The sequence below is a fragment of the Gallinula chloropus genome, assembly GCF_964237585.1.
Source record: "Gallinula chloropus genome assembly, chromosome: 24".
In the NCBI taxonomy this organism is placed as follows: Eukaryota; Metazoa; Chordata; class Aves; order Gruiformes; family Rallidae; genus Gallinula; species Gallinula chloropus.
Genome location: NC_140109.1, coordinates 7593360 through 7606003, shown reverse-complemented (window position 1 = coordinate 7606003; position 12644 = coordinate 7593360). Strand labels below are relative to the sequence as shown.

Genomic DNA, 12644 nt, shown 5'->3' with positions numbered 1-12644 from the left:
ATAAGATTTTTATGTCCTTGCATGTTATGTTTGAGGTTATTGCTTTACATTTAGTGTGTCATGTTGGATGCTGGGAGAGCCTGTAAATGCCCACAGGCACTGTTAGGAAAGGAAAGCCCTGAGCTCTAAGCCTACTTGGGCTGCTAGTGAGCTACCTAGATAGGTTTCAGGCCAGGAACATCTTCCAGCACTCAAATCTGCTTTGCAGCCCTACATGCACATTTAGCACTTCCTAAGGTGGACGCTGGTTGAGCCTGAAAATGATAACAGGAGCTTTTAGGATCATTCCACTGTGTAGGAATCACAGAATCACAGAGCCACAGAATGGCCAACGCTGGACTCTTTCAAGGAGTAGCCTGTCCAGAACTGGACACAACATTCCAGGTGCAGTATCACCAGGGCAAGGGGGAGAAAGGCCTCTCCTGACCTACTGAACACACCCCTTCCAATACAGCCCAGGATGCCATTGGCCTTCTTAGCCAGGAGGGCACATTGCTGGCTCATGCTCATCCTGCAGCATATGAATGGGGTCAGCTTTCAGAGGAGATTCTCTCCAAACCAACTTTTGTTCAGATACATAGAAAGGTCACTTATCAACACACTGAACTTCTGAGAGAACCGTTTATTAGACATCTGAAAGATGGGATGTTTTCCAAGTCTTGGAAGACACTGGAGAACTGAGCAGCATCGAAATGAGCACAGAGCAAGCAGAGGTGGAAACCTGCTGAGAAAAGTGAAATGCATACAAGTATCTCGGCTACTGAGAAGACAAAACAACCAACAAAATTCGTACTAAACACAGACTGGTCCTAATGTGAGTTCCATGGCCAGTGATATGCCAAAGATGAGCGTTTAGAAACATCCAGTCCTCAGTTTCCACATGGCATCCTTGAGCTCCTGGTTCCTCATGCTGTAGATGAGGGGGTTCACTGCTGGTGGAACCACCGAGTAAAGAAATGATGCTAACAGGTCCAGAAATAGGGAGGAGATGGAGGGGGGCTTCAGGTAGGCAAAGAAGGCAGTGCTAACGAAAAAGGAGACCACTGCCAGGTGAGGGAGGCAGGTGGAAAAGGCTTTGTGCTGTCCCTGCTCTGAGGGGATCCTCAGCACAGCCCTGAAGATCTGCACATAGGACACCACGATGAACACAAAACACCCAAAAGCTAAACAGACACTGACCACAAGGACTCCAGTTTCCCTGAGGTAAGCATCTGAGCAGGAGAGCTTGAGGATCTGGGGGATTTCACAGAAGAACTGGTCAACAGCGTTGCCATGGCAGAGGGGCAGTGATAATGTACTGGCTGTGTGCAGCACAGCATTGAGAAACCCACTGCCCCAGGCAGCTGCTGCCATGTGGACACAAGCTCTGCTGCCCAGGAGGGTCCCGTATTGCAGGGGCTGGCAGATGGCAACGTAGCGGTCATAGGCCATGACAGTGAGAAGACAGAGCTCTGTTGATATCAAATATACAAAGAAAAAGATTTGAGCCACACATCCTGTGTAGGAAATGGCCCTCGTGTCCCACAGGGAATTGGCCATGGATTTGGGAACAGTGGTGGAGATGTAGGCAAGGTCAGTAACAGAGAGGTTGAGGAGGAAGAAGTACATGGGGGTGTGGAGGTGGTGGTCACAGGCTATGGTGATGATGATGAGGCCATTGCCCAGGAGAGCAGCCAGGTAGATGCCCAGGAAGAGGCAGAAGTGCAGGAGCTGCAGCTCCCGTGTGTCTGCAAAGGGCAGGAGGAGGAACTGGCTGATGGAGCTGCTGCTGTTGGACATCTGCTGCCATCAAGTGTGGAGAGCTGTCCAAGGAGGAAAAGGCAGTGAGAAGTTAGGAAACTCTTCCTTGAGGAAAACGTCTTCCAATGCACACTGACTTTTGTCAGGTCCCTTTTGGGACGTGATTTGTTCTTTGTGCATTGTGCTGGCTTAAACGTGCCACTCGTGGGAGGAGGATTGGCTTTGGGCTCTGGAGAACTCAGTCCTGCCTGGCAGCAGTCAGTAAATAGAAGGATGGCCTGATCTCAGACTAAATCCCCTGTGGATAGGATGGAGCTGAGGAGTGTTTCTCCTTTCAGAACTCCCTGACATTGCTGCTGCAGTGAAACCTTCCCGGGAGTGCAGAATGGGGAGAGCTGCTCTGTCCATCAGCCCTGCTCTCAGCTGCCCTGTGCTGCACGCTCTGTGTTCACACCCTGCTCTTCTCTGCAGAAGAAAATGGACCCCACAGAGAGCCAAGGAATCCAGTCTCACAGGGCAGAGCTCCAGAGCCCTCCTGCAGTCTCATCCTACCCAAGGAGGATCTCAGCTCCCCGCTCCCAGCCAGGGACACACAGGGCTCAGTGCAGCTGCCCACACACAGGTGATGAGTGGCATTGCCACGACCTCTATGCCAAGATGTCTCCTACATGGGGCTCCTCTCTGGGCACAAGAGTCCCTGGGAGAGCGGTGCCATTTTGGGAGGCAGCTGCAGCCCATCAGGGACACGCTGGAAGTCCACAGTCCTACAGATGGGGTCCTGAAGTGAGGGTCAGCTCAGTGCCAGCCCCACCAATGGACGTGCTCAAAGCCCCAGGTGATGGTGGGACAAAGGCAGCAAGGACAGGAGGGGATACAGCAGGAAATGCTGCAGCAAAAGCTTTAGGCTCAGGAACAGACAGAAAGGCACTCAGGGGTTTCTCCTCACTGCTGGTTTGGCTGCCAAGGAGAACACTCAGCCTGAAACCCAGTAACTCTGGGTGCAGAGTCTGTGCTGGGTGGCAGAAACCAGGGGGTGGGTGTCGGAAAGTGTCAGGGAGGTCCCAAATTCCCACTGCCAGGGCATTTCTGGGAGCAGCTCCTTCTCCCTGCCTGACAGTGTCTCTGCTGCCTAGAGCTGTCCCTGCAGCTGCTTCTCTTTGCCCATCTCACCTCCTGCTCTGTGCTCACAGACCACATCCAACCTGCCCTGTGCTCAGCTCTGCTCTACAGACCCCTCCTGGCATCAGGGCACTGTCCTGGGAACCTCTGTGTGTGCAGGGCTCAGCCCAGGCTCCGACATCTTCATGAGAATCAAGTTTTCACTGCATATTCTCAAGGGGAGAAATAAGTTCTCATCTACCACACTCAGCACAGCCCACAGGAGAGGAAAAGTCAAAGCAAAGACTCTGCCTTTGCAGAAATATTCTCTTTGGCATTTCTCAAGGATCAGCTCTGGCTGGGAGCAAAGCTGACCCAGGCAGCACTTTCTTACAGCAGAAGGACCTTACGTTGCCCTTCCCTGGGTCACTGCTTTAACCCAGAGGTGCTGTCTATATCCCTGTGGAAAGCCCAGCAGGCAGGCTGAGTGCTGACCCTGGCAGCAGCACAGTCCCTGCCCCAGCACACAGCCCCTGAGTCACAAGGACCCTGGTCACAAGGACAGCCCTGGGCACCCCTCAGCCATGCCCAGGAGAAGACAGCTGTCCTGCCCTGTCCCTCAGATGGGGCAGAAGGGCATCCCTTCCATGCAGCACTTTCTTGTCCTATAGAGAATCTATTTTCCTGACAGACCCCACACAATGTCCCATGTCCCAGCTTTAGGAGATCCCTCCAGGAACAGAACCTGCATTGCTCTGCACCCACAGACATACCAGGGACATACTCACAGGTAGAGTGCTGAGGATATTTCTCCTCCAGTGACTTCTCAGCATCTGGCAGCTCTCTCACCCTCTCAGGTCTCCCCTTGATGCCTACAGGCAGTGTCCCCAGAACTGTGCGCTTGGCAGAGGAGCTACTCTGTGGCAGAGCTGTCCCTCATCATTGCTGTAATGTTTCATCAGCTCCCACTGTCCCAGGAGTCCAGCCCAGCTACAGCAGAGGAGCAGGTGAAGGTGTCACGTACTCCTCAGCTCCTCTGAGGTATTCCTGAAGCTCCAGGGAACCAATTTGGAAAGACACTGAAGTCCTCCCTGCCATCTGCTCTCTAGTCTGGGGAGAAATCCTTCTGTCCAGCAGAGTCCTTTCTCCTGATCAAACACGAGCTGGGCAGAAGAATCACTTTTTCTTGTCTCCACATGAGGCAGGACCCCCAGACAGAGACAGGAAGGGGACTCTTTCCCCTTGGAGAGAGTAAGAAGTATGACAAGAGACTAGAGGAACCTCATCATTGCTTTGTAGCCCTGGGGCTGGAAGAGGATGCAGCTCGGGCCCATGGTTGCCTCAAATCAATGGAAGCTGGGATTCCCCTTGCCACAGTTCCAGTGGGCACAAAAGAGGCACCTGCTTCCTGGGAACTGCTGGTCCCAGCTCTCATGGGAATTAATGGGGGGTGGAGGCCAAGAAGGAGGTGTTCAAACACCAACACCCAGTGAAACCTGAGGGGCCAGAGGTGCTCCAAGAGACGTGCAGGGAGATCCAAGGTCAAGGAATCACAGAACGTTAGGAGTTGGAAGGGACCTCAAAAGGTCATCTAGTCCACCCCCCCTAACAGAGCAGGATCACCTGGACTAAACCACACAGGAACACATCCAGGTGGGTGTGAATGTCTCCAGAGGAGGAGACTCCACAACCTCTCTGGGCAGTCTGTCCCAGGGCTCTGGCACCCTCACAGTGAAAGAGTTTCTCCTGACATTCACATGGAAGTTCCTCTGCTCCAGCTTTGACCCATTGACCTGAATAAGGCCACCCCTCAGCCTCCTCTTCTCCAAGCTAACGAGGCCCAGCTCCCTCAGCTCAGAGGAACTGGCCAGCATTGCCCCTCTGCAGAAAGAGGACCAGCTCAGAGGACACTGGGACAGGCTCCTGGAATGGCTGCATGTGAAACGTGGCCAGGCAGGATCCAAGGATTCCCACAGGGAGGCACATGCCAGGGGGTGGCCTGTCACTGGGAAGCTTGCCCCACCTGGCTCTGGGCCTGTGAACAATGCTGCCTGCGGCTAGAGCGGCACACCATGGAAGAGACTCCCCTCCAGCTGAGAGAGAAAAAGACCCTTTGGGAGGCCTGGCAAATCGACTCTATTGGAGCCCTTGGGAAGGCGGAGGGGAAACAAGAGTATTAGTGGGAGTGGAAATCATTTCTGGCCTAGTCCAAGCCCAGGCATTTCCAGGAGCAGCAGGAGAACAGCCAGGGCGGGCCCTGACAAATGGGTTTCGCTTTCTGCCAACCCCCAGTCTGTTCAGTCAGCCCAGGGCAGTCATTTCACTGCTGCCAAGGGGCAGGAGTGGGCTAAGGAAGGAGGAGTCAGGAGGGGATTTCACACCCCGTGTTACCCCCAAGCTATAGTTTAGTTAATAACTGCTTTGTTAATATTTATAGGACGTTTAGCAGACTATCACAAACATTGTTTTGGTCGACCTTTCTCACCAAGTTTAATATCTAGGGAAAACTTTGTGCCCCCCTCTTCAGCCTGGGGTGGCAAAATGTATTTATAACTTTAGGCCAGCAGGTGCCCAACGCTTTTAACCTGACAAATTGTTGGGGATGTGGGAGCCCTTCAGGATTTAAAGACTGGCCATGGACGTTGAAACAATATTCCCAAAATGGCTCCTGAGTGATCTAAGTGACATAACCATTGGTAATGATTCATTCTATTGGAATGAGGAAGGAAAACCTTGGAAAACCCCAGTTCCAGAAAAGGGGGAATATTGTCTGAATTGGAATGACAACAATGGAGGTTTTGTGGGTCGTAGTGGGTGTGATTGGACCTTCAGGTGTGGAAATCCTTGTACCTTCCTTGTGTGTCAACCCATTAATTGTGCAACTTATAATCACTCTTTTCCTGTCAGAGGTGACATGTTATGGTGCATGTTGAGCAACACCACTGATGAGCAAAACTCATTGCTGAATGGCTAAGTTGGGTATGGTTCAGTGAAACTGGTCATCAAAACCAATTTGGTATCTTTTGGTCTAATAGGAATCGTATGGGAGTTGAGATATTGAGGGAATCCAACCCTTTGGCTTGTGGCAGAACCTGGTTGGCATAACCAACCAGGAAGTTACCATTCCGTTTGGGAATTAAGGTCTATGACGACCTCAGTTGATATCGAGGGTCCATTGATATTTCTATAGCAGGTGGGAGTAGCCAGTCCTGGGGAAAAGACAGGTGGACCCTCCAATATGTCGTACAACATTTTGGACCTGCAACCTAGAATCCTAATGAATGGATTAGGGCTGCTCGAGCCCCAATCTATAATCTAAATTGCATTATTTGTCTACAAGCCATCGTAGGAGTTATTACTAATGACACAGCTCATGCCCTCCATCTATTGGCCAATCAGGGGCACAAATGCGAAGAGCAATATTAACACATCACATGGTTCTCAATGACCTGCCAGCCAAAGGAGGAGGCATTGGTGTTAATAAATGATTCTAATTGTGGTTTGAAAATAGATGACAATGGCAAGGTTATTAAACAAACCACAGCCAGAATACAGAAGTTAGCCCATGTCCCCGTTCAAACAGGGGAAGGCTGGGACATTGATATGTTGTCCTGGCTCCCCATTGGGCCATGGGTTAAGTGAATCCTATTTTATTTGACATGGGGATTCACCACATTGTTGTTTTTACCACGTATTATTCCATGTTTTATACAATTGATTCAACATGTCGTAGCCAATAGGCAATTTGTAACTCCTGCTTCACCTGAGGGCGTTAAAGAAATGCCCAACGACACCATCAGCAGTATGGATCATATTAAATAGGGTGTTTTTACTTGTCTTTGCTTAAATCTAGATCAGAAGTTTTGAGACCCCGACAAAACATGTGCCATAGACTAAGGGGGTGTGGAAATCGATTTTCCTACTGTGTATGCCGACCCCAACCAGAACAGACCAGGGCAGCAGACCACATGAACCACAAAGGCCACAATCACTCTGCTTTGTATCACCAAAACCACACAGATACCAGAATGCATAGATGTTCTGAATTGATAATAATAGAATCCCAGACTGGTCTGGCTTGGAAGGGACCCCAAGGATCATACAGTTCAAAACCCCTTCAACAGGCAGGGCCACCAACCTCCAGGCCTGGAGCTACACAAGGCTGCCCAGGGCCCCTTCCAGCCTGGCCTTGAACACCTCCAGGGATCAGGCATCCACCACCTCTCCGTGCAGCCTGTTCCAGCAGGAAGAGATTTACATTTTAAGAAGTAAAAATGCAATAGTTAATTGGATGTTGTTAGCTATTGTGACCATGCTGTCTCTTTTCCTTCTTCCTCTCTTTACCTCCTATCATTCATGCCACCGTGGCGTAACATGAACGAAACAGCCATGTGGAGCCATAGGGTGGTCTAGGGGACTGTGTCAAACAATGAAGAGACTGTGTCAGGTGTTTGTCTCAACACTGCTGGAACATTACACCACCAGCTATCGCCACTGTCAGCACTAGAGCAACGGTCAGACTGCAAGACCAGATGCATCCTGCCTTCCTGTGGACCTGAATGCAGAGCTGATTAAATTTAACCCAACCACTGTGCATGTGCCCAGACCCGGGGTCTGGAAGAGACAGGGGCCAGAGACCCCTGAAGACCACCTAAAACCTCCCAGTGATGGTATTGGGCAGACATACCACCACTGAGTGGGGGGGGTGCAGCTAAACAAAGTAGCTCTTGGAATATGCTGATTGATTCCTGGAAGGAGTGAATACAACACAATAAAAGAACAGAGGTGACTGATATGGAGGGAACGTTGCCCCACCAGACTTGAAGACATTGGCCTGACAGGACACTGCAGCTCCATGGTGGTAGATACTGCATTTCGTTCCCCCCCCTTCTCTTGCACACTTGTTGTTGGCCAAATAAAGTGACTTGGTTTTGAGTCTTAATTCTGTTCCTGAAAATTGTGAACACCTGGTCACGACAAAACTCCTAGTTGGGCATTACTCAGGAGTTAAGCCCAGGTGCCCCAAGCCACCCAGAGCAACCTGGGGTCTTTTGGAACACAATGGTGTGTAACCTCTGCCAAATTAGTCTGGTTTGGGATCCTGACAACTACTTGGGGAGGTTTCAGACCAGAAACATCTTCCAGCCCTCACACCTTTTCTTTGGGAGCTATTGCTGGATATCTTGCATTTTTGAATGTGGATGCCTGTAGAGCCTGAAAATGACATCTAGCATTATTAGGACCATTCCCTTGACTAGGAATGACCTTAGCCCCAAGGATACCAGGGTTGCTTCTGGACTACCTGGGAAGGTTTCTGACCAGGAAACTTGCTCAGCCCTCGAACCTTTTGTTTGGATATTCTCCCTGGCCCTACTTATGTTATTAACTCTATAATAACAAATAGCAAATTAATTAAATCTACAATTACTTAATTGTGACAGAGGATGAAGAAAAGGCTGAGGCCTTTTTTCCTCAGTCTTTAGTAGTAATACCATTTGTCTACTGATACCCAGACCCCTGAGTGAAAAGATGTGGACAGAAGGTGGATGGAATCCCCCAGGACAACCTGGACGACTGGCACGCTGTCATGGATGGCTGCCGCGACGGAGAGAGACGGGACACAGCTTGATGCAGCAAGAGTTGATTCATTGCAAAGAACCATTCCTGTTTATATGCTCTGCAGACGGCTGCTTTCTGTCAAACATACCCTGTTCCTGGGCTACATCTGTTTGTTCAACATTTTGCTGTCAGAGCAGCATCTCTATTTTATCATGCTAATAGAACTTCTAAAACCTCCTCAGACAGCAGATACACCTTAACAACAGAGGACACTCTTTCCTGGAGCCTGTCCCAGCAGGGGGCCGGCAACGATGCTGCCACCTTGTTTAATTTCCCCGAGGTTCATGGCCGAAAGGCTCCATCCCGTTATCTGTTAACCTGGCAGTGCTTGAGGCTTTGTTTCTCAAAGCTGCTTGCCACACCTTACAATCCCTTTACCTCACAATCCCCTTACCTCACAATCCCCTTGCCTCACAATCACCTTCCCTCACAATCCCTTTACCTCACAATCCCATTACCTCACAATCCCCTTACATCAAAATACCCTTACCTCACAAACAATCTGTCAATCAATTCTGTGACTTCATAATCCCCTTAACTCACAATCTTCTCACTTGACAATCCCTTTAGCTCACAATCCCTTTACCTCACAATCCCTTTACCTCAACATCCATTACATCACCGTCCCCTCACCTCACAATCCCTTTACCTCACAATCCTTTTACCTCAAAATCCTTTTTCCTCACAATCCCCTTGCCTCACAATCTCCTGTCCTGGTTTTGATCAGGATGGAGTTAATTTCATTTGTAACAGCAGATGGAATGCTGTGTTTGAGAGTTAAAATGAAAGCAGTGCTGATAACACCCTGATGTTTCTAGTTGCTGTCAGACAGTCAAGGACTTTCTCAGCTCTTCATGAGAAAGGAGGGGCGAAGCCAGGACAGGTGACCCAACTGACCAAAGAGAGTATTCCACGCCAGTTACGTCCTGCCCAGGATATCGGGGGCTGACGGGAGGAAGGCCGAGGGCGGCTCCGGGACACGCGGTTCTTGGGGGACCGTTGGGTTCTGGGACGGCTCTGGGTGGCACGGCCTGAGTTGTGTGGTTTGGTGAGAAACTGCATTGTGTATCAACAGCTTCATATATTTTTGCTTTGAAGTCCTGCTAGTATTGTTACATTGTATCTTTCTGTTATCTCAGTAAACTATCCTTATCCCAACCCACGGGCGTCTTAATTTCTTGATTTTGGGGTTATTTGCCCCTTCCTTTTCCCTTCCCTTACTTCTCACCACACCCCCCCCCCCCCCCCCCCCCCCGCCTCTTCCCTTTTCCCTGCTCTTTTCCTTTAAGGAGCAGGCAGCTGCGTGGATCTTGGCCCTCAGCCGGGGTGAAACCACAACAGTCTTTTTGGCGCCCAACGTGGGGCTCGAAAGGTTGGGATAACGGTAGATCTGACCCTGACCCGATTGTAACTAAGACAAAGTTGTGATAAGCACTTTGATTTAAGCAGTCTCTGGTCACGATGCTCTGGTATTTACTTACAAGGCTGTGCTCACAGCTGTGGCAGCAAAAGCATCATCTGTTGTATGCAATCCTAGCAGGATCCTTTAACATCCTGGGACAGCAGCTCCTGTTTTCGTTCCCGTACCTCATTTTGGTGTACTTTATGAAAACAGTTTATGATACAGTGATATCGATGGTCGTGAACTTGTTCTGGTATCTGTATGAGATTTTGCTGCCCTGTCCATTCTTTAGACAGGGAGGAGTTAATAATGGCAGCTGGTATGGTGGGAGTACAGAAAGAAATATCTATGCTGCTTTCTCTTCCTTTGGGCTAAATACAACAGCTCTGGGAACAGTTTTTGAAAATTTCCAATATCCCTGGGATATTCAAACTAGCATTTTGCTGTTGGTAGGTTTGGTTCACTGATGGCTCCTGTCGCCTTGTGGGAAAGCATCGAAGATGGAAAGCTGCTGTATGGAGTCCTACAAGACGAGTAGCAGAAGCCACTGAAGGAAAAGGTGAATCAAGCCAGTTTGCTGAGATGAAGGCCATCCAGTTAGCCCTGGACATTGCTGAGAGAGAAAAGTGGCCAATGCTCTACCTTTATACTGATTCATGGATGGTAGCCAATGCCCTGTGGGGGTGGTTGCAGCAGTGGAAAAAGAACAACTGGCAGTGTAGAGGCAAACCCATATGGGCTGCTGACTGATGGCAAGATATTGCTGCCCGGTTAGAGAAGCTCGTTGTAAAGGTACGTCATGTTGATGCCCATGTACCTAAGAGTCGAGCCATGGAGGAACATCAAAACAACCACCAGGTAGATAAGGCTGCCAGGATTGAAGTGGCTCAGGTAGATCTAGACTGGCAACGTAAAGGTGAATTATTCCTAGCTCGATGGGCTCATGATTCCTCAGGTCATCAAGGGAGAGATGCAACATATAGATGGGCTTGAGATCAAGGGGTGGACTTAACCATGGATGCTATTGCACAAGTTATCCATGAGTGTGAGACGTGTGCCGCAATCAAGCAAGCGAAGCGGTTGAAGCCCCTTTGGTATGGAGGACGGTGGATGAAATATAAATATGGGGAGGCCTGGCAGATTGATTACATCACCCTCCCATGCACCCGCCATGGCAAACGTTACGTGCTTACGATGGTGGAGGCAACCACCGGCTGGCTAGAAACATATCCAGTACCCCATGCCACTGCCCGGAATACAATCCTGGGCCTAGAAAGGCAAGTCCTATGGCGACACGGCACCCCAGAAAGAATCAAGTTGGACAACGGGACTCATTTCCGAAACACTCTCATAGACACCTGGGCCAAAGAGCATGGCATTGAGTGGGTGTGCCACATTCCTTATCATGCACCAGCCTCTGGGAAAATTGAACGATATAATGGGCTCTTAAAGACTACCCTGAAAGCGATGGGTGGTGGAACATTCAAACACTGGGATACACATTTAGCCAAAGCCACGTGGTTAGTTAACTCTAGGGGATCCACCAATCGGGCTGGTCCTGCCCAGTCAAAATTTCCACGCACTGTGGAAGGGGACAGAGTCCCAGTGGTGCATATGAAGAGTATATTAGAGAAGACGGTTTGGGTCATCCCTGCTTCAGGCAAAGGTAAACCCATGTCTGGGATTGCTTTTGCTCAAGGACCTGGTTGTACTTGGTGGGTAATGCAGAAGGATGGAGAAGTTCAATGTGTACCTCAAAGGAATTTGATTTTAGGTGAGAATAGCCAATATAATTAATGAGGTAGAAATTGTATTATAATAATTGCTCTGTACATTCATTATTGCTATTACTGCTGTATGTTGTTGTATGTTGTACCAATGGAGTTACAGCTGGAGTCATACAAGTCAATGAAGGAAGAGTGCCACGATGACGGGACCAAGACCTGGTGTTCCAAGAACTTTTTTTCCTCCTTCCCTTTGAACATGAACATCTTTGATTCACAGACTATGAACATGGACCATGTCAGGTGTATCGGTCGAGAGCCCGAGATGCAGCATGCAACGATCCAATGGCGCATCCTGACACCATGAGAGACTGTTACGACGAATGGAGCAGAAAATCATCATGGACTAAATGTTCATTCACTCAACAAACTCAGAAGAATGGTCCATGGACTAAGGGAATAATACCTGTATGCACATGTGTGTGTATACATGTGTGCACACATATATATGTGTCTGAAACAAGAAATGGTTGGATCTGGTCATGAGGTAAATGGTATGGAATAAGGGGTGGATAATGTCCTGGTTTTGGTCAGGATGGAGTTAACTTCATTTGTAACAGCGGATGGAATGCTGTGTTTGAGAGTAAAATGGGAGTACTGCTGATAACACCCTGATGTTTCTAGTTGCTGTCAGACAGTCAAGGACTTTCTCAGCTCTTCATGAGAAAGGAGGGGCGAAGCTAGGACAGGTGCCCAAGCTGGCCAAGGAGAGTATTCCACGCCAGTTACGTCCTGCCCAGGATATCGGGGGCTGACGGGAGGAAGGCCGAGGGCGGCTCCGGGACGCGCGGTTCTTGGGGGACGGTCGGGTTCTGGGACGGCTCTGGGTGGCACGGCCTGAGCTGTGGGTTTGGTGAGAAACTGCATTGTGTATCAACAGCTTCATATATTTTTGCTTTGAAGTCCTGTTAGTATTGTTACATTGTATCTTTCTGTTATCTCAGTAAACTGTCCTTATCCCAACCCACGGGCCTCTTAGTTTCTTGGTTTTGGGGATACTT

The 12644-nt window shown here is 49.5% G+C and overlaps 1 protein-coding gene across 1 annotated transcript; it reads right to left on the bottom strand.

Moving 5' to 3' along the window:
- Nucleotides 1-852: 852 nt before the first annotated feature.
- On the bottom strand, nt 853-1779 carry LOC311200665 (olfactory receptor 14A16-like; the record flags this gene model as incomplete). Its single annotated transcript, XM_084274951.1, has 1 exon — nt 853-1779. One exon carries the CDS (start codon nt 1777-1779, stop codon nt 853-855), a length of 927 nt encoding a protein of 308 aa, XP_084131077.1.
- Between the last annotated feature and the right edge of the window lie 10865 nt (nt 1780-12644).